At 38.9% G+C, this 25,354-nt stretch overlaps 2 protein-coding genes across 3 annotated transcripts; one reads left to right on the forward strand and one right to left on the reverse strand.

The window, feature by feature from the left end:
* The first annotated feature begins 246 nt into the window (after positions 1-246).
* polg (polymerase (DNA directed), gamma) lies at positions 247-13,739 on the forward strand. 2 transcript variants are annotated; one of them, XM_079858451.1, is made up of 23 exons: positions 247-425; positions 844-1,443; positions 1,529-1,724; positions 2,471-2,638; positions 2,716-2,862; positions 3,127-3,206; positions 3,308-3,490; positions 4,705-4,850; positions 6,124-6,247; positions 6,338-6,562; positions 6,645-6,765; positions 6,852-6,926; positions 7,697-7,813; positions 7,890-8,050; positions 8,138-8,191; positions 8,272-8,389; positions 9,627-9,762; positions 9,863-10,109; positions 10,542-10,664; positions 10,759-10,936; positions 12,020-12,228; positions 12,309-12,469; positions 12,980-13,739. In XM_079858451.1, exons 2-23 carry the CDS (start codon positions 878-880, stop codon positions 13,063-13,065), a joined length of 3,621 nt encoding a protein of 1,206 aa, XP_079714577.1. In that variant the 5' UTR covers positions 247-425; positions 844-877; the 3' UTR covers positions 13,066-13,739. The 2 variants fall into 2 exon arrangements, with proteins under 2 accessions (XP_079714577.1, XP_079714576.1); XM_079858450.1 differs by having other exon boundaries at positions 248-415.
* fanci (FA complementation group I) lies at positions 13,074-24,846 on the reverse strand. The gene is made up of 38 exons (XM_079858449.1): positions 24,712-24,846; positions 23,850-23,965; positions 23,633-23,705; positions 23,018-23,148; positions 22,584-22,737; positions 22,346-22,403; positions 22,129-22,170; positions 21,915-22,038; positions 21,755-21,840; positions 21,547-21,679; positions 21,384-21,464; positions 20,890-21,026; positions 20,635-20,812; positions 20,448-20,535; positions 20,231-20,361; positions 20,075-20,145; positions 19,870-19,984; positions 19,374-19,496; positions 19,189-19,257; positions 19,007-19,108; positions 18,742-18,921; positions 18,071-18,192; positions 17,810-17,974; positions 17,525-17,704; positions 16,833-16,999; positions 16,669-16,748; positions 16,435-16,551; positions 16,302-16,353; positions 15,394-15,521; positions 15,169-15,234; positions 14,987-15,083; positions 14,314-14,498; positions 14,148-14,204; positions 13,931-13,990; positions 13,772-13,849; positions 13,555-13,650; positions 13,342-13,449; positions 13,074-13,256 (listed from the first exon to the last, which is right to left on the reverse strand). Exons 2-38 carry the CDS (start codon positions 23,949-23,951, stop codon positions 13,194-13,196), a joined length of 3,999 nt encoding a protein of 1,332 aa, XP_079714575.1. The 5' UTR covers positions 23,952-23,965; positions 24,712-24,846; the 3' UTR covers positions 13,074-13,193.
* Positions 24,847-25,354: the final 508 nt, after the last annotated feature.

The following is a 25,354-nucleotide window of genomic DNA, read 5'->3' on the forward strand; positions in this document are numbered from 1 at the left end:
GCACGGTAAACTTCCATTCACGTGACAGCCGAGTAGGATCCGAACACGGATGGTGATGAGCGGAAGTAGTCTGGGATTTTTATGCTTTCCAGCATCTCGACCAGAGAATGTCTAATATGGCCCGTAGACGGGCTCTGATCTCGACCGTTGATGAAAACCATAGACTGTAAAAAAAGAGCCGTGGTACCAAACCACTGGATGTCGCTGTGAGGCAAGTCGAGCTTTGCAGAAACCCAGTATTTCCTCGGATAACGCTGTAGTAGTATGCGTGTGTGGTGCATCCGAATGTTTCTGTTTAGGGTCAGTTGCTGCATTTGGGAGCAAAATGTTTACATTACTATAAAGAAAGCGGGTTGCAAGTACAGTAGCATGGACGACCAGCCAGCGTCATATTTATCCAACGGTGGTTAATCAGGTATTCCGAAGTAAGGCTGTCCATGTGAAAATTGAGTTTGTGAATTATCTGTTTAAATAAAATAAGAAACATGCTTAATCACATTTTTTAAAATACTGCAGTAAATAAAACCGAACTTCTCATTGTAGCCCCAACTATGTGGCTCAGGAAAAAAAGAATAAACCATTATTCATAATAAAACCACAACATTGTATAATAAAAATATGTATAATAAAAACAAATTAAAAGTAAAAATGTATATATAGTATGAATATGTATATTACATTTATAAATTTCCAATTTTCCAAATTAAAAAGACACATTGCTTTGAAATATGATTGAGCTTTGCACAAATAACATCTTCAAGTCGAAGGAAACACATAGCCAAACTTGACACGGTTATTTGTGGTCTGTTAGATGCATTTCTGTTTTTATTTTTCATTTCCCAGGTTCTTCTGAGTATGTTTCATCCAAGGCCCTAATATGATGCTCCGTCTGATATGTCACCGGTGGCAGACCGTCGTACAACCTGCGGTTTGGTTAAGGTGGTGCTCCACCTCAGTGAAGCCCAAATCCCAGCAGGGCTCAGACCAGACCCGTCTGAACCCCCTCAACATCCAGATGCTCTCCAGGAACCTGCAGGAGCAGATATTCCAGGGCCGGACGCAGGTGTACATGGACGAGGATGTTGAACGCAGTATAAGACACTTGGAGCAGCATGAACTCTGGGGGAAAGAAACAGACCTGTTACCTGACGTACAACTCAAATTACCTCAAATGTATGGCAATGACATTGACGAACATTTCCGATTACTTGCCCAAAAGCAGAGCCTTCCTTACCTTGATGCGGCCAGCCAGCTTCAGGGAGCACGGCTTCCCGGGATGCCCAAGGAATGGGCTTGGGAAGTGGGCTGGACTCGGTATGGGGCGGGTGGAGAGCAACACAGGGTGAATTTCCCAGATGAGAAGGCTATTGTGTTTGATGTGGAAGTCTGCATGGCGGAGGGACACTGTCCTACGTTGGCCGTGGCGGTTTCCCCAACTGCCTGGTGAGGGTTATTTACCGTAACAGGTCAGTATTTACTATTCATTTCACCACTGATTCCAGACAAACTCTTTTATTTGGTGTTTCAGGTACTCGTGGTGCAGTAAGAGGCTCGTAGAGGACAGATACAGCTGGTCTAGTGATCTGACGCTGGCTGATCTCATCCCGCTGGAGACCCCCACAAACTCCAGCCAGCCGCGGGGCGGTGAGTGGCCAGAGAGGCTTGTGGTTGGACACAATGTGAGCTTTGATCGGACACATATTAAAGAACAGTACTTGCTGAAGGTGAGGGTCATTTCGGACTCATTTGAGTCTCATTTCTTCCTTTTTCTGTTGATTCTAAGGGTGCAAGGATATTTAAATTCTACATCATTAATAAATGAAAACTGTAAAATCTAAAATGCTAAGAACATTATGTTGTACAGCAGGCTTTCCAAAATTGGTCTACTGGAGTTGATAGAAAGCTTAATTAATTGAATCAAATGAAAAATAAAATGATCATAATAAATCACTTGAAATATTTTATCTGTTTATTTGCATGTCATGTGACCAGCATCAGAGGACCTTGAACATGCCGATGTGTTATTAAATTGTTGAAATATTAACTTAAAATCTCAGGTGGTACTAAAAAAAAAAGGGTTTGGCTGACAAAAAAAGTTTAGGAATCCCTGCAGTGGCATTAAATGGTAAATAAAATTAAATCTATTAAAAATCAGTGCTGAAGCTAAAATAAAATAAAATATGAATGACAAAATAAAACAAATTGAAATTATATCTGGAAATATAAATAAAAGCTAATTCTGAATATGAATAAATACTGTTATATATAATTAATTAGATTTGCTAAAGATCATATGTAAAATCATGTTTAGAAAAAAAGTGTTTGTTAAGATTAACTTCAAGTGAACATGCACAATTTACACATCCAATATTAACTGATACTGATAAATTAAACAAAAATCTCTAATATCAGCTGATAACAAATATGATTCTGATTTATCATGCATGTGCTTTTGGGTCGGTCTGTGCAGGGCTCCAAGATGCGTTTCCTGGACACAATGAGTCTCCACATGGCAATCTCAGGGCTGACGGGATTCCAGCGCTCGCTCTGGATGGCCAGCAAGTACGGCAAGAGAAAAGGCCTACAGGAAGTGAAGGAGCACATGAAGCGCCTCGGCCGTCGCCCTGAGGGCCCGATGGTTTGTGCAAACCTCGCAGCTGTTGTCAGTTCACAGTACTGTAGACAGTATTAAATTGCATGCATTTCCCCATGCAGATTGGCTCATGGGAATGGGTTGATATCAGTAGCATTAATAACCTTGCTGATGTTCACGCTCTCTACGTGGGAGGAGAACGGCTGAAGAAAGAACCAAGGGATGTGTTCGTGAAGGGCAGCATGTCTGATGTTAGGACCAATTTTCAGGTAAGCAGGATGCTTAAAGAGGCCATATTATGCCAAGTTTTTGTGGGTCTACTAGAATAGGTCTTCATCTTCTGTTTAGTTCCTGTCTCTATGAAGCCCCTTCTTCCGAAAAGCACAATTTACTCTGATTGGTCAGCTGGACCAGTGTGCTGTGATTGGTTAATCGAGCATGTTTCAGAAATGTCACGCCACTTACCATAACCGCGGGTTTCTCAGATGTAAACACTAAGGCTGCGTCCGAAATCTGTTTATTTGATGCTTCAGGAGCTGATGCAGTACTGTGCTCTTGATGTTTTAGCCACACACGAGGTCTTCACAGAGCAGCTGCCTCTCTTTATGGAGAGGTATGACACTTCATTTACATAAACCCGCCCCCTCAGCGTTTAATTGTGACATATTATTGTTTAAGTGGACAGTCACCTTTGTCAAATCTGCATTTTTCTAGGTGTCCTCACCCAGTGACACTTGCGGGTATGCTAGAAATGGGCGTGTGCTACCTTCCTATCAATCAGAACTGGGGGCGGTACCTGGAAGATGCTCAGGCCACTTATGATGAGCTGCAGAGAGAGATGAAGAAATCATTGATGATTTTGGCTGATGATGCCTGCCAGTTATTAGAGGATGATCGGTAAACATGCATTAGTTTGCCTCTTTCTTTCATAATATCCATTAGACTCCCTTAAAGGGTACATAACATGCACAGTTTCACCTAATCTCATGTTAATCTTGAGTACCTATAGAGTAGTAGTGCATCCTTAATATCTCCAAAAAGTGTTTAGTTTTATTATAATTTTAAAAGAAAAAACAGCTTTCCGATTCTCTCCGGGAAAAGCCGAGGTCCTGGAGGCGGAGCTATAGTCAAGTGGTAGCGCTGATTTCCAGCAAAAGACAGAAATCTGATCCAGTTGTACTTACATGACTGGGGTCTTTTATCACTGGGACCGCTCCACGTTTTAATAGCAAACGATTTGCAAATCCAGCGTCGAGGCCTTGTTAATAAAACATTCGTCACTGAAATGGCCAGAACACACAACCGCACTTCCTACACTCCGTTGCTGCCCCGGAAAAACAAACTGCATCCACTGTTCCTGTAACACTGGGTTCTTTGGAAAGCTGAACACGGTAAGCTTTCCCTCACATCCAAATACACACTTTTTTGGAGACATTCTTGAACAAATCCTATGCAGCGCTGGCGCCGATGATTTCCTGTTGAAGCGCGTTGATGTGCGCGGTCTCGCTCTCCTCTAGTCGACGTGCGCGCGGGCGAGCTTTTCCGAGAGAAATGCTCATATAAGGAGTTCCACTCTGATCTACGTCATTAGATCCACGATCGAAAAAAAAACAGCCGAAACTTGTACCAACCCGGAAGTAAGATTTTCGGCACAGAAATTCTCCGTTATTCGTCCAAAATATTTTTTTAAAACTTTGCCCATGTTTAGCATGAGAATCCATCTCTTTAACAGTGTAAACAACTCTGAATACATGAAACACCATTGTACCCCCCCTTTAAAGGTTCATGAAACCCCTTGTTTCAGCATCACTCAGTTCTCACCACAGTTTTGTAAAATGCTACATAAGTTGACATGGTAAGCCATGGAGTGGAGGGGGGAAAAGGGAGCTTCAATTCATACAGTTTTATTTCGTTCTCATTGAGTTAAAAGCATCAAAGCTTCCCACAAATGCACGCCTCAATTTACCATGACACAATATACACATTTAGGATTTTTAGTTTACGGTTTCATGACCTTTTAAGGAAAAGTATCCACTTTTACAGAACATTCAGTTTATTTTCTTTATTTGTTTACTTATAACTGGTGTGTATTGGTGTGGTGTGCTGTTCAGGTACAAAGATGATCCCTGGCTTTGGGACTTGGATTGGGACGTTCAGGACTTCAAGCAGAAGAAAATACCTGTAAGCAAGAAGAAAGCCAAACAGGAGGCTGAGGCTGCAGCAGCCAACGGAAATATACCCAAAGACTGGGACGAGGGTAAGGGTTTGTCATTAGCACATTTGATCTTGCATTATGAAGATATATCATTACTTGAACATTTTGAACACATTTGGTACTGATTTTGCAGTAGCTGGCTTGAAACAGTATTTTTCTTTCTTGAAATGTTTGAAATAGTTCACTGTTAGTTAAAGTTCATTAAATACACTAAAGTTCAAAAGTTTGGGGTCAGTAAGTAGAAGTCTCTTCTGCTCACTAAAGCTGCATTTATTTGACCAAATTTCTCTATTTGAATATATTTTAAAATGTTATTTATTGCTGTGATCAAAGCTGAATTTTCCACATCATTACTCTAGTCTTCAGTGTCACATGATCCTTCAGAAATCATTCTAATATGATGATTTGGTGCCTCTCATTATTATTAACCAGTTGTGCTGCTTAATATTTTTTTTTTTAGAATTCTTTTATGAATAGGAAGTTCAAAAATTCCTATGCTTTCACTTTCAACCCTTCTTCCAATTATACTCTTCTGACTTTTTCCTCTGTGGATCAGTCCTATCCACTTTGTTTTTTCTCCTATTTACACAGCCACGACTATGAACAAACACAATTTTTTGACATTATTGACATTAAGCAAATATTCACAAAATTGTTGATTTAGCCTAACCCTTAAACACATACCATTGACTACCCTCCTCCTCCTCATTCATTGTTTTAAAGTTTGACATCAGTCTTCTTAGTATTCCTCAATCAATTCATTATAAACAATATAACTAGAACAAAAAATATATAAAAAATGCTTGTTTACCATTTTTTGTAAAAATTGAATAGGGTCGCTAACGACCCGAGGTGTGTAACAGTGTAAGTATATTTTTTTCTGCACAACAATACTTGAATCTTTGAAGACTGAATAAATGCAATTCACCTTTATTCCACAAGGTGGAAATGTCTGATACACAATGATGAAGTGACGTTTCAGTTACCGCAGGCAGAAAACAAAAGAATAGGAAGCATCATCAGCAAAACTTGAAATGGCTCAAAGATTTACTGCAGAGCAAGTACTGAACGCAATCAAATATTAGTGCCATTACCACTTGATGGTGGATCTGGTGAAGAAGCTGTCAGCAATCAAAATATCGATTTTGAAGATGTTGAAAATGATCGTTTTGAGAATATGTTTGAGATGGCAAATATGAGCCAGATCCTGTATCTACTGGGAAATAAAACATTCATGCATTTAAGGGTTATATAAGGGTGCAGAACCCTGAATCAGGATAAGAGGAACAATAACATTATCAACCCTCTGTTCCAGACCCAGGTCCTCCTCCAGAAGAAGTTGAGGCTGATCCACACCCCAGCAGAGAGCTTCTACAGAGACTGAAGGAGACCGTCAGCTGCCTGCCAAAGAGGAGACAGCACTTACCGGCCCACCCCAGGTGAGTGCCGCCCTCCCTTATCCCATTTGGGTAAAATAACACAGGGTTCCACATTACATGTGTGCACATTTGTTTATTGTCTACGGTCAGCTGGTACCGTAAGCTGTGTGTGAAGATGTCTGAGGCCGAGGACTGGTCTCCTGGAGCCAGTCTCATCAGTCTGCAGATGAGGATCACACCCAAGCTGATGGGCCTCACGTGGGACGGCTTTCCCCTGCACTACACCGACCAGCACGGCTGGGGTTACCTGGTACCAGGCCGCAGAGATAACCTGGACATCTCAGAGGATAGTGAAGGACCTGTATGTCCATACAGGTAAAATAAAGTGAGGATAATAATGTGTTTATTAGGAAAATATACAGTGTATACAGCATCTTTCCTAAAACTTGGTTTCCAGGGCAATTGAGAGCATCTATAAGGAGTATTGTGAGCGGAAGGGGAAGGAGCAGCCCCAGTATCTGGACAGCACACTTTCTGATGATGACCACATGTTGATGGACAGTGCTGTGTGGCAGAAGGTTAGAGCTTTGGTGTGTTACTAATCTGGGTTTTTAGGGCTGGTATTTTCTGTGAAAGTGTCTGCATGTTTTTGTCACATGTGTAGGTTGAAGAAGTGAGTCGACTGGAGGTGTTTGATGATGAAGTGTTGAGTACAGCAGGCCCATCCAAGAGGATCAAGGTTTGCTCCATTTAAACCTTATGATAACCAAGAAACCCCCCCCAAAATTGAGTTTTCTTTAAAAAAAAAAAAAAAATATATATATATATATATATTTATAAAAAATTATTAAATGTACATTTTTTTAAATATCATTAATATTACATGATATATTAAATAGTATTACATAATAATTAAATATTTTTAAAATATTATCAAAAATATGATATATGATATTATAATTTAATATTATCTAGTATATAATTTAATATTAATTATATTTTTATTATTAATAATTATTTATATTTGTAATATTTTTTGCTGAAAATATTATTAACATTATAAAAACAGGTAAAAATGAAATTAATACTATTTTTTATATTAGATATATAGGTATAGCGGAGGATTTTTTACTTCTGGGTGGATCGCCTATACTATTGGTCCTCCTAATTGTCAATCATTCTGGTGAATCAATCAAACTTTTCAAAAAGTGGAGAGGGCGGGTCTTATCTAAAATTCGGAAAGATCCTCCACTAAACCTTTAATACTATCTGATATATTTTATAGCATTTCATATTTTTAAGTAATACATTTTTATATTTCTAAAATTAAAATCAATTTAAGACTAAGACTAAAATATTATTAAAATGATAAAAATATTATTCATATTATATGATATATTAAATAGTAATAAATTATTATTGTTATTTAAAATATTAATTAAACATTCCGAATTTTTATAGGATGAACCACTTTTTTTGTGTGTAATATTACCTTCATTTTCTCATTAGAAAAAAATCAATTCAATAAACGAAAACGGGACCGACGAGTGTCCCTATCACCACGGAAATGGACCATACAATGATGTCAACATCCCTGGCTGCTGGTTCTTCAAACTGCCTCATAAGGTACAGGATTGTGTTTCTCTCCGCTTCGTACAATGCAGTCATTGAAGTTTTAGACTCAAATGGTTTAAAATCACAGGACGGAAATGAGAACAATGTGGGCAGTCCATTCTCAAAAGACTTCCTGTCCAAAATGGAGAGCGGTACGCTTCAAGCAGGACGTGAAGGCACCAACGCCACACGGGCGCTAGAGATCAACAAGATGATGTCCTTCTGGAGAAATGCCCAAAAACGCATCAGGTTTGAGATTTCCAAATGTTCTCTATTTGAAATGTTTGCTGGTGCTTACCGCTGATATTTCATCTCTTATTTTGTCTCTCTTTGCAGCTCCCAAATGGTAGTGTGGCTCCGCAGGGCAGAACTGCCGCGCACCGTCAGACTGTAAGTTAACTTCTAGTGTCTTCTTCATTTGATTACAAACATTGCAACCTTGTCTGACGTTCTCTTTGCTCCTTCATCAGACATCATGACTATGATGAGGAAGGGAAATATGGTGCCATTTTACCGCAGGTCATCCCAGCTGGAACGGTCACTCGCAGGGCTGTAGAGCCCACGTGGCTGACTGCAAGCAATGCTCGGGTACCACAACTACAGATAAAAATGACAATTCACAATTAATGAAGATAATCAATTATTTCCATTAATTAACTATTTTTTAATATGTACATTACTAGTCAAAAAGAATGGTACAAATACAGTAAAAACAGTCAAATTGTAAAATATTATTAAACTTTAAAATAACAAAACTGAATTTCCAGCATTGTTACTCCCGTCTTCAGTGTCACATGATCTTTCAGAAATTATTGTAATATGCTGATTTTCTGCTCAGGGAACATTTCTTATTATTAATGCTGAAAACTATTTTTTGCTGCTTAATATTTTTGTGGAAACCGTGAATTAAAACTTTTATTCAAAAAGGTTGCATTAAAATAATCAAAAGTGACAGTAAAGACATTTATGGTGTCACAAAAGATTTCTATTTCAAATAAATGTTGGATCAATAAATTCAGATTTGCCATCACAGGACCAAAAATGTTAAAGTTTAATGTTTCTCAATATTACTTTTTTTTAACCAAATAAATGCAGCCTTAGTGAGCATAGGAGACTTTTTCAAGTCGTCATCGTCTTAAAAAAATCGTATATATATATATATATATATATATATATATATATATATATATATATATATATATATATATATATATGTATATTGTTTTTTATACAGTTGTAAAGATTTTTACCATGGTTGATTTAGCTCTATCTGTCAAATATGGAAGCGCATATCTACCACATAAGAAGAAAAATAGAAGAAAAATAAGAAAAATCTTGCTTTGGTAAATCATAATTATGACATAAAAGTTATCGAAATGAACAAAAAGTCAAAATTATGAGAGAAACTGAGTCAGTTATGACAAAAAGTCATAATTATGACAAAAACTTAATTGCATAATTCCAACTTAAGTCGTAACTTTGATGTTTCATCTAATTATGAGTTAACGTCACAATATTGACTGTCAATTTCGACATTATGATGTAGTATCTCATAATTTCTACTTTTTACCCCCCAAAAAATCTTAATATTGACTTTTTGTCAGAATTTCAACATTTTGTCGTAATTATGACTTATCTCAGAATTTGGATAATTTATTTATTGGTTTTGAAACTGCTTTATAAAAATAAAGGCTGAGAGTTTCTACTTTTTTCACATTATAATCATGATTTACCAAAGTATTATTTTTTTCTTGCGTGGGAATGGTCTTCCATAATTATGACACTGAAATGGCATTAAAGCTGAGCAGTTTGTGTTTGTTTGCAGAAAGACCGTGTGGGCAGTGAGCTGAAGGCCATGGTGCAGGTGCCTCCTGGTTATCACCTGGTGGGAGCAGATGTGGATTCTCAAGAGCTGTGGATCGCTGCTATGTTGGGCGAGGCACACTTTGCAGGAATGCATGGTAATCCAGATGCTGTTTCCTAGCCATTAGATTCCAGGAGGCAAATTCCATGATGGAACAAACTACAACCCGTAGGTCATTCTAAATCTCTGATTTCCAGGATGCACAGCGTTTGGATGGATGACGCTCCAGGGAAAGAAAAGTCAGGGCACGGACCTGCACAGCCGTACCGCAGATGCTGTGGGCATCAGTCGTGAACACGCCAAGGTCTTCAACTACGGACGGATTTATGGGGCCGGCCAGCCGTTTGCCGAGCGACTGCTCTTGCAGTTCAATCACCAACTGAGCCAACAGGAAGCAGCCAGTAAAGCTCGGCAGATGTACGCATTTACCAAAGGACTGCGCAGGTAGGCTAATAAACCCTAATTTATGGGTTAATTGACTGTGTATGCCAAGTTTTTTTTATTTTATCATATATTCTGTCCGGGACTACAGATGAAAAATAACCTTCGGCTAACTCTGGCACAATTACTGAAAAGTTTATTAATGTGCACTGTCCTTGTTAAAAATAAACTAAAAGAAAAAACATTCTTAAAATTTACATTCTTTACTTTTTAAAGAAGTAAAACATGCAATTGATTTATATTACATTATTTAAATAACTTGAAAAGTATAATTAATTAATTAAATACTATTAAATTATCCTTTAAAATATAAAATAGTTAAATAGTGTTACATTCTGATTGTATTGTTTAAAATATTATTATACATTTTTTATTTGGTCCTTTGCATAAAATAATAGAATATGTGTTGATATCACATTTTTTGATTATGTGCAGATATCACCTGTCTGAGGAAGGCGAATGGTTGGTAAAGAAGTTGGATGTAAAGGTGGAAAGAGCTGAGGATGGCACCGTCTCACTCCAGGATTTGCGTAAAATCTCAAAACTGGCATCTCAGAGGTCTGCTGACTACCCTGGCTGCCATGCAAGCCATTTTATTTAAGTCTTATGTTGGACAAATCTGCATGTTATACTTTTGTTTTGATCCTTGAAGTACCACCAGGGGGAGCAAGAGGAAATGGAATCTCACAGGGCAGCGCGTGTGGACTGGCGGGACAGAATCAGAGATGTTCAATAAGCTGGAAAGTATCGCCCACTCTGAGGAACCAGCCACTCCTGTGCTGGGCTGCAGGATATCCAGAGCTCTGGAACCTTCTGCTGTTCAGGATGAGGTGAGGGAACAGTTCCTTCAAGTTTTTTTTGCTTGAAGAAATTGTATTATTCATTATTTTAACCAATTATACCTCTAAACTGATGATTCTAACTGCATGCAGTGACACAAACTTTATAAAATGTAAAATTGGTGAGTTATCTGCAGAATCATGGGTTATGTAGTTTTTCACCAGGAATTGTGCTGTTTAACACCATCATTTAAATAAGTAAAGTTGAAATAATGCGGGCTGATGGCTTCAACAGAAGAATATACCATCAATTACCAACCTCACAGGAATGCTTTATTTAAAAGTTTTATTCAATTTCCCTAAGAAAAAAATGGATATTTTTACCTCTGGAACCTGACTGTTGCACTCTTTCACTGTACCGCAAGTCTTTTAATGCCAATGTGTAATTCAAAATGAACTGGGAACCATACTGTCATGCATACCTTTTTTTATTTTTAAAGAGTGATATTGCACATGATGCAGTATGTAAATGAATGTTGTAAACCAACTGTTTTTAAAGGGGACCTTTTATCATGCTTTAATGTTAAAAAACACATTATTTTTTCTCATATTTGATATTGTTGCAGTACCTCTCTTCCCAGTCTGTCAGTAACGCTCTGTTTAGTTCCTGTCTATATGAAGCCCCTTCTTACGAAAAGCACAATGTGCTCTGATTGGTTGGCTAGACCAGTGTGTTGTGAATGGTCAACCATTTCGAACATGTTTGGGAAATGTCACGCCCCTTATCATAACTGCGAGTTTCAACACACTACTAACTCAGGAAGGCCTCGCCCCCTTTTTAGCATATGTCTTGGGTGGAAATTATTTAAATGAGACTGCAATCGAGGCGTTTCAGGGAGTTCAGAAACTGTTTATTGATATAGAGAATAACTTTGGAGTGACTTTGCAGTCCTTTTTCATGCTCAAGCAGCAATATCACACTAAAGAAAGTTGAAAATGTAAAAAAGCATAATAGGTTATTTTTAGGACAATATAAGTATTGTTTATCTTTTAATTGTTCACATAAACCATAGTTTTGATGGTTTTAGTTAATTTAATCTCCATTTAATTAATGGCCGTTCTATTGTGCTTTAGTTCATTACCAGCAGAGTCAACTGGGTGGTTCAGAGCTCAGCGGTGGACTATCTCCATCTGATGCTGGTGGCCATGCGCTGGCTGTTCGAGGAGCACGACATTGACGGGCGCTTCTGCATCAGTATTCATGACGAAGTGCGTTATCTAGTGACGAGTGAAGATCGCTACAGAGCTGCACTCGCCCTACAGATCACCAACCTGCTCACCAGGTGAAGACCAACCCTTGATTCCTGTTACTGGTGGCATTACCCTGTGAAGTGCATGCTTGAATATTTCTGTCCATTCTCAGGAGCATGTTTGCCTATAAACTGGGAATGATGGATCTGCCGCAGTCAGTGGCTTTCTTCAGTGCAGTGGACATTGATAAGTGCTTACGGAAGGAGGTGACCATGGACTGCGTGACTCCATCCAATCCCACAGGAGTGGAGCGCAGATACGGGTTAGCCCAAGGTAAGACTCAGCCTTAAAGTGCCCCATTATGCTATATTAAAGGTTCCTAATTTTGTTTTGAAGGTCTCCTACATTAGTTATACATGCATCCAAGTACAAAAAACACTTAAATTGGTTTATAATATACATTGCAATATCAGCTCTTTTCTCATTGTCTGAAACGGTTCGATAAATGATCCACACTAAACCCCTCCTTTCTGAGAGCCTACTCTGCTCTGATTGGTCAGATGGCCCAGTCTGTCGTGATTGGTCTACCGCTTACAGCGCATGTTGGAAACAAAATGCCCGTCTATTTTTGGCTGGATGGTTCCTTAAGAAATTCACCAGATCACATGTAGACATTTGTTTATTAATATTATAGCAGCATTTTGTGAACATCCATAACTCATTAAGTCTAAAAACTTGTATTAAGAGCACAATGTATTAATTAAGCAAGAGTAAGGCAGGTATTCTTTAAATATTGTCTACGTGCTACCGTGAATAAAGTTGATCATGCTTTTATATCAACAGGTGAGGCGTTGGACATTTATCAGATTATAGAAATCACCAAAGGGTCTTTGGCCAAAGGAAAACAACAAGCTACAAGGTTAAAGTAATATCTGGTCATGAAAGAATGAACTGTCTCAACGCATAAATGGCCGTCCCAAGTACGAACTCAAAAAAGGGTGGCGTTCTCCTGTGAATGAGGGTGAAAAAAGTGCAAAAGAAGGACTAGAAGTTTTCTTCACTGCTTCCTCCTCTTTTTCTTTGGCGCTTGGTTTTCCTCCAAAGGCTGAGAGTCTTCAGTCTAAGGAAAGAAAGACACCATTGAAGATGAAGAAAGCAATCCCAGAGCTCGGTCTGAGGATGAACATGTTTAAACAGAGACACACCTGTTGGCTTACGTCCTGCTGCTGTTCCTGCAGTGCAGCTTCCAGCGTGGCAGTGTTGATTCTGAAGTCTCTGGAAGTGCTCAGCTTCATATACTGCATCAGATTGACCTGTGGAAAGACATTCACCAATGTGCCGTAATGTTTCAGAGGATTTTGTTACCTTTTTTCTGTTGTATATGCCGTGCATATGGGCAAAGAATTAAGAGACCTTACCTTGGATTTCTTGGAGAGAAGAATGAGAAACTTCTCATACTGTTCAATGTTGAAAATGAGGTTCGGGATGGCTTTAGTCTCACGAAGAACTTTAGCCTAGAAATCACATCAGATGCACAAAACGGGTTCAAGTGGCCTAAATTTGTTACCAAAATATTTTCATTAAAAAAAATCATTTATTTTTCAGTCTCAGGTAATGAATTGAAATAGTTCTCACTGAAGCAGCTGCTACTGCATCATCTTCTTTTTTCTTCTTCTTCAACTTTTCCAGGCCTCCAGTCGCCAGTTCTCCACTCTGTACGAGACATTTAATAATGTGTTAAGACACTGTTGTAAAGGTTAAAAAACACCAAACTGAGAGAAAATGGGCACATACCTGTACATATGTGATGAAACAGTAACACTGGGGAGTGAGATGAGACCCTGACAGCTTTACCTGGACACAAGAAATGTTTGTGAGTTGTTAAATTACATAATTTAGGATGTCATTTAGGTTGAATCTGGATCTACAAGAAACGCCTTGAATATTTTGTGATAAAGATTCTGAATCGTCTTGCCACCCTCTATACTCTAAAGAATTAGAAAAACCTCACCAGTTTCTCCAAACGTGCGGGGAACTGACCAGGTTGGGTCGCGCACAGCTGAATATACTGGAAAAAAAGAAAGAAATTTTTTTTCCCAAACCATATAGAGCACATCAAAAAGACTGAATCTGAGATTATGAATCATATTACAGTCATAAATCAGGATGAGACTCACATATTTGGTAAGTGTAGTGAGGAAGCTGTAGGTTCGACTGAGCTCTCTCATTAGGGTGTCCGTACAGGGTCCCGTGGGCAGAGCGGTCTGAACCAGCTCATGCAGAGCCGTTAACAGCGTGCCTAACTGAACCGTGACGGCCTTCTCGATCGGGTCCTGCTGGCCCAGTGGCTGCTGGGTATTTCCTAATGCACACAGGACATTTCCATAATGCTCTTTATCCTAGATCGGGGGTGTCCGATCCTGCTTCTGGAGAGTTTAGCTCCAACCCCAATTAAACACACCTGAACCAGCTAGTCAGGTGCCAAATTCGAAACACGTCCTAGCATACTACTTTTAATATAGTTACTAAATTGTTATATGGCAGAAATAGTAAGGGTAGTATGCTATTCTAAATTCCGCAACTGTCTTACAAGACATACTAGAAACTTCCAAGCAGGTGTGTTGAGATAAGATGAAGCTAAACTCTGGACAGTGGCCCTCCAGGAGTAGGTTTGGACACACTTGTTCTAAATTAGGGAAATCCAATACTGGTCCAGGATGGCAATAATCCTAATTAAACACACATGAGCTATTCACAGTCTTCAGGATTGCTAGCAACTTCTAGGCTGGTGTGTTGGAAGCCTTCCAGGAAAAAGACTGGACATCTTATGAGATTTTTGGTGCTTTTTACCTGAAGTTGTTCTGTCGGAGCTTATCTGGCCTTTCTTCTTGGCGATCAACCAGTCTACTTCATCCAACACCTTTCCAACCTGAGACAGGACTAGAAGCTGGAAAGGAAGAGAGGCAGACGCTGCGCTCTTTTAACAGGTATGAAGATTTCAACATTCGTTTCTCAAGTGTGTCCGTTCTTACCGTGGTGGATGCAGCTGTTTTCATGCTAATGATGGCAAAATGAGATTGTTTCTCCACCTCTACGTCCTGATCAGAAACAGAAATGACTATTTTAGTGATGTACGATCAGTCTCCAGTTGTTTTGTGCACTGTTTTTGTTGTTGTTTTTTTAACACAATTTTACTGCCTTGAGGAGACCTGAGCACACTAGAGAGGTTTCATTCATTTTGGAAGCAGCCACAGTACCTGGTCGATGTCTCCCAGCTGGCTGTGTATGTCCTGGCACATCTCCCAGAGCAGAGACACTGGGCTTTTATGCAGGACTTGCAGGTTGAACAGCAGGGACAGCAAGCCCTTAGTGAGAGAGATGTCCTCTGAAAGAGAGAAACGGGTGAACGAAGGGTTGGGGATACAAAATGAAGCAGCATTGTGAATACTGTGATGATTTTAACAAGCTTTTTTTTATTTGAGCATCACAATTCCTGAAGACTATATTATTATACAAGTTTAATAATCTCCCATCTCATCCGTTACTTAACTCTTATTCAAAATGTTTTTGTTTCCATAAGATTTATATATATAAAAATGTTTTAGTAAGTATACTGTTGTATTATAGTATGAATACTACCATTTAAAAAAATACAGTGAAATACTATAACAATTTAAATATAACTGTTCTATTTGAATGTTTTAAAGTGTGATTTATTACTGTGATCAAAGCTGAATTTTCAGCATCATTACTCCAGTCTTCAGTGTCACATGATCATTCAGAAATCATTCTAATATGCTGATTTGCTGCTCAAGAAATATTTCTTATTAATGTTAAACAGTTGTACTTCTTAAGATTCTTAAAGAAACTGAAAAATATTATTTCTGTTCATTCAGTGAAAAAAAGTATTAAAACATACCTTTCTTAAACTAGATTTTTACTGTTTTAGTTTTTATGTTAAATATATTGAATCTACTTAGCAATAATGGCTTTTAGGACAAAAGTATAGTTCTTTTGCTAGGAAATAGTTATCCCAAATGAAATGCATAATTTTTGAGAGATATATCCAATTTTTCATTCTTGCAACATGGCGAGATAAATGTTGGTTTGAAAACATCCCAGCTCCCCCTAATAAATGTTTCATCTCTGTACATGAATCACTCACCGAAGTTGGTTTCCTTGCAAATTTTCACAGTCCATGTGAGCATTTGCGTAAACTGCACATAAAAACAAAAAGAAGACGTATTACGATTCCTGACAGCCAACCCTGCAACAACACGAGTGTTTCGAAGAGTTACCTGCTGAGAGGAAGGATCGAGCTGTCGTGACAAAACGCTGAGGATGCTGACCAATAACTGAGCTTCTTTACTGTTGAACTCCTCCTCTCCCCCGCTGAGCTGGTTCATCAGCGCTCGCTGGACACAAAAGATCAACTTAAAACACCTGCTGGTGTGTGTTTTGTCTCCAACTCTGATTGAGCAGAGCAAATGGAACATTATGGTTCATTCTGGGTTTGAAAATGAAGCTGGTACCTGAAACTGGCGGATATAGAAAGCCGTTTGCGCTGTCAGAACAGACCCCTCGCCCTCTCCCTCTGCTTCCCCTGAAACATCTTTAATACAGATTGTGTTTCATTAAAACACCATTAACATACAAAGCTATTATTTCGAAGTCACAGGAATGCTAAGACGCCCACCGAGAGAAGACAGGAAGCTGCTAATGCGTGTTGGGTATCGCTGTATCACCGTGGTGAAGACTCGCAGCAGACCCTCCAGACATAGTAATGATACACTCTGGCCCTTCTCCTTCTTCCCAGCATCCTCCACGGTGGACGGCACATTAGTGTAGCGCCACATTAGCACACTGCAAGAAGGGAAACCGGAAATTAAGAAATGCAGCATCTTTCAAGAACTGTACTCCAAAGTATATCTAAAAACATTAAGCTTTTATGAGGTTTTTAAAGTCACCATGAAATCATGAAAATTGAGGAATATTGCAGTATTTATAATAAAAAAATGTATCTGTTCACATCACTATTTTATAATCTTTAATCAAAATAATTTCCCCTCCCTCTTGCAGCGTCTTCTCTTCTCTGATGATGTGTTTAGTGGCGTGAGGGATGGACAACCTGTCACTCACATGAGATCCACCAATAGCAAACCACAACCATCCAATCAATTCCAGACGGACAAAATCAAGTCCCACCCTACATTCATTCTAGTTCGAGAAGCCGTTTCACTTGGATATACTTCACCATATGGAAGAAAAGTCTATCACAACATCCGTTTCATGCCAGCTTTAACAAATGTTTCTTTTTTGGGGTTTGTTCAACTGAAGTCCAGATGTTTACATAATGAAATGTGATGGCCAATAACAAAAAGCCGAGACCTGGTGATGTCACAGAGGTGGCGGAAGGTCTTGTCAGGGCTCTGTCCCTCCGGTCCGTCTGTGTGTCCGGTGTCCTCCAGCTGCTGGATCTTCTGCAGGGCCACGCTCACACAGTACCGCAGGAAGTCTCCACTGGAACGCAACACAGACAGGCTCTCCTCGCGGCTCTGAGTGCTGTCTCTAAAAGAAATTAATACTTTTATTCAGCAAATGCGCATTAAATTGATCAAAAGTGTCAAAGAAATTATTAACGATGCAAAATGTAGGTGCACAGTGAAACTGTACCTGAAGAGAGCAGTGAGCAGTGTGGAGATGAAGCCTAGAGACAGCAGGCTGCGGGGGGGTTTGCTGGACGACGTGGGGCGTCCCTTCCCTGCCCGCTCCCTCAGGATCTCAGACACTTTATGATAGCGCTTGAAAAGCTCCAGAATGTCCTCAAAATGGTTCTTGCTGCTCAGCATGTGCACCACAGAATATGTTAAACACATCCAGCATGTAATGCCTGATTTAAAAGTATTCAAAAACAACGCTTTCACAAACACACACCTGTAATTAGCAGTGATGAAGTTGTACTCCATGAGAACCTCGTTCAGTCCCATCACCAACACAGCGTAGATGCTGTTTTTTATTCCAACACTGGAACTCGTTGAAAATTCAGCACACTTATCCTGAGAAGCAGAAAATGAAACATTAAAACTGCATAAATGTGGATTTTTTAAAATGTTTTTGAAGGTCTCTTATGCACATCAAGCCTGCATTTATTTGATAAAAAATACAGTAAAAACTGTAATAATGTGAAATGTTATAACACTTTAAAATAACTGTTTTTCTTTTTGAATATATTTTAAAATGTTATTTATTCCTGTGATCAAAATGATTTTCAGCATCATTACTCCAGTCTTCAGTGTCACATAATCCTTCAGAAATCATTCTAATATGCTGATTTGCTGCTCTAAAAACATTTCTTATTATCATTTGTTTGGTTAAATGTTGTGTAAAACGCGATACATTTTCCCCAGGATTCTTTAATAAATCGAGTTAAAAAAACAAACAATTTATTGGACATTTTTGTAACATTTACTGTCACTTTTGATCAATTTAATGCTTCTTTTCTTGCTGAATAAAAGAACTACATTTCTTTTGGAACAGTATTATCCAAGTAAATAACATTTTCATTTAGACGTAACCAACCAGCCAAGGTAAGAATCATGCCTTACCAACTCAAAATCCTCCAGTTCGCTTTTAATCATGCGCTTCGTTATGCTTTCTAGTATAGCATGCAGTTCACTTTGGACTCCGCCCTCCTCTTCGTCATCTTCATCATCGCTCGCACTACCACCTGACCGTATGTTCTGGTTCCACAGCAGGCAGTGAACCGTGCAGCACAGCAGGTGCGCCTGGAGAAACATATATGACCTGAAGTTTCATCCTGTACATGTTCAAGTGCAGTGCATCGATGTGATTGAGGCATGGCATCAGTACCAGAGGCTCCTGGAGGAAGACCTGATCTCCATGTGCGCTGATACACGACTCCAGCTTTAGAGGCGGAAGCAGATCTTGCTCGGGTTCAAAGTATCGTTTCAACTGGTAAACACAAATAATAATTGAATCAGTAGCATTGTCAGAACAGGAAGGCTCTCGTTTTGGTAAAGGATGATACACACTTGTGACAGGAGGGTCTGCATGATGGAACTCGACAGCTGAGAGTTACGACGAAGGACATCGTGGAAACCCTAAAATCAAACAAATCTCAGTACAGCACAGAAGACAAATGGAAAGGATCGATCAATCACAGCTGTATTCGTTCACTTAATTTCTAAAAGGGGAAATGAGAGGGTCAGACCCAGACCTCATAAAGCATGAGCCGGACGTCAGCCTGCTGGTTAAGGCACCGGCGTAGACTGCTCAGGATCTCCAGGCAGAAGGCTTCATTAGCAGCAGTGTTATAGCGCGAGTGCACGTCTGCATGGACCTGCAATGGGAATCAGATACGGTCACACAGTTAGAGGATTCTTAAACCGGATTGGCTGGCGTTAAAGCGACGTCACAACAACGTAGTAGCATTATGCCACACAGTTAAATATCAAATATCACTGATAATGATAAATAATAATAAATAAAAAACCTTGGCTAACCAATTTGGTACCGATATATTGTGCAATCTCCATTAAACATAAAATCTGTTTCAACTGGCTTTGATTTTGTTGTTTTTATGCAGAATTTTACTCTTAGTGAGGACAGAAAAATACATTTTTGGAAAAAAAACAAAAAACTGGACATCAGTAATGTAAACTGCATTGCGCACAGTTAAGACGCGCAGAGTAAAGGAGATGTCTATAGTTTACCTGGCTGGTTGTAATGGCCTGACTGGCCTGGCTAGAAGCTAAACTCCCCAGAATACGAAAGTTCTTCAGTAGCAACAGGAAGCCCGCCACTGCTGACTTCCGGCCATCTAAATGACTTCAGAGAGATGATGATGATTCATTAGTACTTCGTCATCATTCAACACAGAGGAAAATACATTTGGATGTGGACCATTCCTTACTCTACCTGGAGAACATGGCCTTCCGGAGGACCAGGATCAGGGCATCTTTCATAGACATGCTCACTTTGAGCAGGGGCTGAGCAGAAGAAACATTAAACATATCAACAAATGTAAAAAAGCATAATAGGTCCTCTTTGATATCATGTGGATTGAGATGTTACCTGCACAGCTTTGAGGAGCCCCTGTACACTGCTGAGGGGCAAGTACGAGAGCTGGTCAAACGTTTCTGTGACCTTAGACGAAGATTCCAAGAGGATCATGGGAGCAGACATCACAATGCTGGAAAGAACGTCTGCGGCAGAGATAAAGCCAAGAAGAACACAACAAAATTTAGCTAGTGAGCTTGAATTAAAAATATGCAAAAAGACAACTACTAACCAATGAAATGGGTGACAGGTGAGGCTGTTTTAGTCACCAATCGATTCAAAACTTGCTCTAGGATCTCTCCTCTGATTGGTTCATGCATCTGTACAAAACAACCCCACAAAGTATGTCACATATTTGCAATGTTTGGTGCATGATTTATGTATAACAAGGGGAAAAACATCGGTTGACAACACTGTACCTTGAAGCTCTCAAGAAGAACTTGTCCACCAAGTCGACACGCTTGCTGGTTTGGCGTTTTAGTGGTGGATGTTCCTTCTGTGACCTTCCCAAATGGTCCAGCTTTAGGCCCAAATGAGTCCATAAGTATAAATCCCAGTTGCACCAGACCTTGAGTGACATGATCCCAGCCAAACACACTGCAGATAAAGACATAACACTGAGCAAAACCACACAATAAATAAAGGAAGAAAAAAGCACTGCAGTTTAACCAGACCTGTTTTTGACGGTGTCCAGAATCATGTTGGAGACACTGTTACACTGAGGCAGCAGTTCCTGCAGAAACTTCGAGCTGTGCTGAATCTGATCATCCTTGAAGTTTTTTGTGATGGCACCCTTCAGGAACTCAAATACCTAAGCATTATGGGTAATGTTAAGAGTGGGACAAACGTCTGAGTCAGTAAAACCAGCATATTTTGGCCATCACAGGCACGTTTTGAAGAATTTGGGGCTCTTGATGTTCAAATGCACACATGACTCATAAAAATGCTGCGTTGGTGCTGGGTGATACATTAAATATTGGCACAAATATTATAACAGTATAATTTCTTATTATATAAGATGACGGAATATCGTGCGTATCACGATAATGTTAAGTTTAGCTTATGAAGAGTTCATCATCAAACTTTCCAAATTTTTAGCTACATCGCCTATCCCTACTTAGTAGACCGCTCACTAGGTTTAAAGAAGAAGGATGAAACCCAGACGTACCTGCTCCTCGTACCGTTGGATACGAGCCACAGAAAGCAGCAGAGCGATACTGAAGGGACACAACGGATCACTCTGGGCCACCTACAGAAGAAGACAACCAGCTAGCACTCACAGATGCTCAAAGAAAGGGGTGTGATTATACGTGAGGCTGGCAGACTTTCACCTTGAGGTTTTTAAAAAACTCCCTGCCGAGCTCATGGTCAAGACGAATGGCAAAGACTATGTGGAGGATGACGGTTCCCTCGACGTGTCGCAGCTGATCCTGTGGGATGGTCTGCACCCCCACATCTTCACTCCTAACACAGATACACACATAAAATGATCTGTCCAATTAAATGAAACCATCTGACCTGAGCAAGTGGGATACTCACTCTGCATTTCTCTGCTCCTCTTTCTGAAGTTGGTCTTGCTTCTTGAAGTAACTGATGATTCCCTCTAGAACCAACTTCTTACAGCCCTGTTGATGAAAAAATAAGAATCTGACCATAAAGACACACTGTTTTAAAGAACTTTTAAAACATATCAACAGACCTTGGCAGAGAGCAGCAACAGCTGATAGACCAGAGGTGGAATCTCCTGTAGATCCAACTTGAGGAACATCCGTAGAATCTTCTCAATCAAAAACTGAAGCTCCTCAGCAGATAACGGAACATCCCTGACACAAAAAACATGTTGTTTTTGTGTGTGTGTGTGTGTGTGTTCAAGACACAAAGTTGATAACTAGCCAGTTAATGTTTCAACATACCTGAACATGGTCGTAAGGTGTATCACACACTGTGGATCCCATCTGCGTGAATTGGAGATATGTTACTAAAATGTTGGTGCGGTATAGTTTATAGATAGAACACTGTCTGACTTTTGTGTTCTAGTTTTACTTGGAGAGCTCTGTCTCTTCATTTCTTGATTGTCTTTATTGATTACTTATTGAAAACCAATTTAAAGCACTTAAATTCAGACTTCACCTGCTGGAGCAAAGACTGTTGATCAGCTGTTTCTTGTATTCATCTCCACTCAGCTCACCTGAAGTAAAAGTAAAACAAGTTTTTTTTTAAAAACAGTAAAAAAAGTTTCTTATCTTTACTCCAGAAGTATTTAATCCAAATTCACTTAATTAACATCAATTAACTGTCGTTGTTTGACCCTACAGAGTTATTTCCTTTTTTTAACAGAACAGTTTGTGCTTGGCAAATAGCATCTTACCTTTCCCATAAGCTAATGTTTCTGTAGCGGCAAGAGCTGTTAGGATTGTAGGGAAAAGTTCCAGCGATCTCCCACTGTTCATCTCACCCACTTTGATGGCGTCCACATATAGAGACGCTAATGTGGCTAATGCGTGACCAGGTAGACTGTGTGTCTGTGGCACAGAAGAAACCCATATTATACAGGTATAGTATTAAAGTCACCATGATTTACACCATTTTTGTAATGCATGTGCCCTCTTTAATCTTTAATCAAAATAACTCCCTCCCTCTTGCAGCGTCATCGCAAGTTACGTAATGAATCTTTAATTACAAGTTCAGTCCCAGGGATCTCCCCATACGGGGTTCGAAAATTCAACATACTGGTTACTAGCCTAGACCTTTAACCACTACTTCACTATTAATTTGTGTACAACGGTACGGTAAGAAACTCACCTCCAACATCAGAAGCCCAATGATATCTGAGGCCACTTCTGTCTGCAGGTCTCCAGATTCACACAGTGGAATACAGTGCTTGTACACTAGCAGTCTCCGGTTAGCGCCATGTGAGTCACTTACCGGTGAACCTAACATCACAAACAAACACAATTCATATTCAGCTTGATTAAGCAGCACAGAGTAATTTTTAGTTTGTTTTTTTACACTTACACTTACAAGACATGGAGGCAACATCATGCGAAAGCAAAAGTTTTTGATCATACCAGTTATTTCTAGTATTACTGAGAGAGATATTATAGCTTTTATTAATATTTTGAATTATTATTTATATATATATATATATATATATATATATATATATATATATATATTCCAGATTTATTTAAAAAATAAATAAAAGTATTTTCTTTTTCTTTTTTTCAGTTTGTTATTTTAGTACATCAAGTACATAGTACATTGCATTGGCATCTAGTTAAAATGAAATAAGTGATGGTGTATTTTATTTCAGTTACTATTTTAGTTAACTATAATAACCCTGAATGATACCATTGTATTAATACTCTATTAACAGATGTATTTGGTACTTTAAAATTAAATCAAATGAACACTTACCTTTAAATATGGCTTTGATCAGGACGCCTGTATCCTTCCCTTTCAGAGCACTATTAGTAAGGATGGTTGTGAGCTGTAGAGGGACAAAAAAAAAAAAAAAAAAAAATATGTATACATAATTTTAAGGTGATGCCTTGTCCATGACATGATTAGAGAGTTTTGCATTGATTACAATCTCACTTAACCTATCCACACTACAGCACACAGAAACACAAACCTGATCGTCGGACAACAAAGTGAGATGCTTCTGTAGCTCATCTACACCATCACTCTCTGATAACGATATGATCTTTTCCACAGAAACCTTCATCTTGGACATCTGTGTGCCCAGACCTGTGAGTATAAGGTCACATAAACACGTGCAATTAAAACAAGAGGAACGTCCTAAAAAGAGAATTTGATCCGGATCATTTCTGTTTTTTTGCCCCTTTTTGGAGCTTGACAGTTCATGATCACTATGAACTGCCATTGTGTCTTTGCAAAAATGCTTTTCATTTTGTGTTCCACTGAAAACTATCAGCCTACGAGGGAGAACAATACGAGTGATTAAATGATAACAGAAAATGAATTCTAAATTAATTTGTTAATTCTGTGAATTATTACTTGTATTATATTATATATATATTCTCTGCTTACTGTAGTTATTCGGCAGTTTAGGAACGTTATAACCTAATACTAATAATAAAAGCATGACTCAAAGGTGCACATGAAAAAACACGGTCAGTTATGAAGTAACACATGCATGTACTACATATGCATAAATTAATTAATTCATACATACCTGTTCATTATATTTAGTGAAATATAAAGATATGCAAGTTATTACGTTGCGTAAGCAAAAGTAGTAACTTAATAACGATAGAATAGCATCTCGTTGGCTAGCACAGCAAAAATAAGTCATAATCAAAGCAATATTTGAATTAGGACAACATAATAGAAATAAAGTCAATAAGAAAAAAAGCAAAGAAAACAGAACAACTGTCAGATTCGCATTTAATACAACGGACTTATTGAAATCGGAACGTTTAAACGCGAAGTGTATAAGTTAGTAGTCTACTTTTACAGTGTCAGACACTTGCCTGTTTAAGCGAATTTTATGTAGGATTTGTTGACAAATGTTCCTTTTCAGAAAGACTTGTTTCTTGATATCTCTTGCTTTTTGCAGTCGGTAACCCGTCACCTTGTTTCATAACAACCGAAACTCCCGCCAGTATGTGCATGGAACACTTCCTACTACGTCATGTCACTTCTGTACATTTGATTGGCCCGTATGTGCCGGGGTAAGCAGTCCATTCGCTTTTTACATTATTACGTTTTTTTTTTTTTATATTCACTGTCTTTTTTTCAGCTTACTTTGCTACTGATGGGCATTCATAAAGTTAATTATTATGTTAAAATTACTCCTCCATATCTGTTCCTAGATTGTGGTAGAAGTAACTTTTCTCAGCGCTTGATAGAACGAACCAATCACAATCGTTTTTGTTGATTAGTCGATTTTGTAAAATAATTTATTACTGAGGAGGATTTAGGAAATGACCAAGTTGTTGGGAAAAGAACATTTGAAATATTACGCAATATACCCAACCCAACTGACTTTTTATCTCAGTCCAATGGAACGGGTTACTCTAGAATTTTTGCAATTCTATTTCATGCCGCTAGAGGCAACCTTTTACAGCTCATTTGGTGGCAACAGGTGAAGCCAAAATATTGATGTACTACAGG

This window comes from Squalius cephalus (assembly GCF_949319135.1).
Source record: "Squalius cephalus genome assembly, chromosome: 23".
Taxonomy (NCBI): Eukaryota; Metazoa; Chordata; class Actinopteri; order Cypriniformes; family Leuciscidae; genus Squalius; species Squalius cephalus.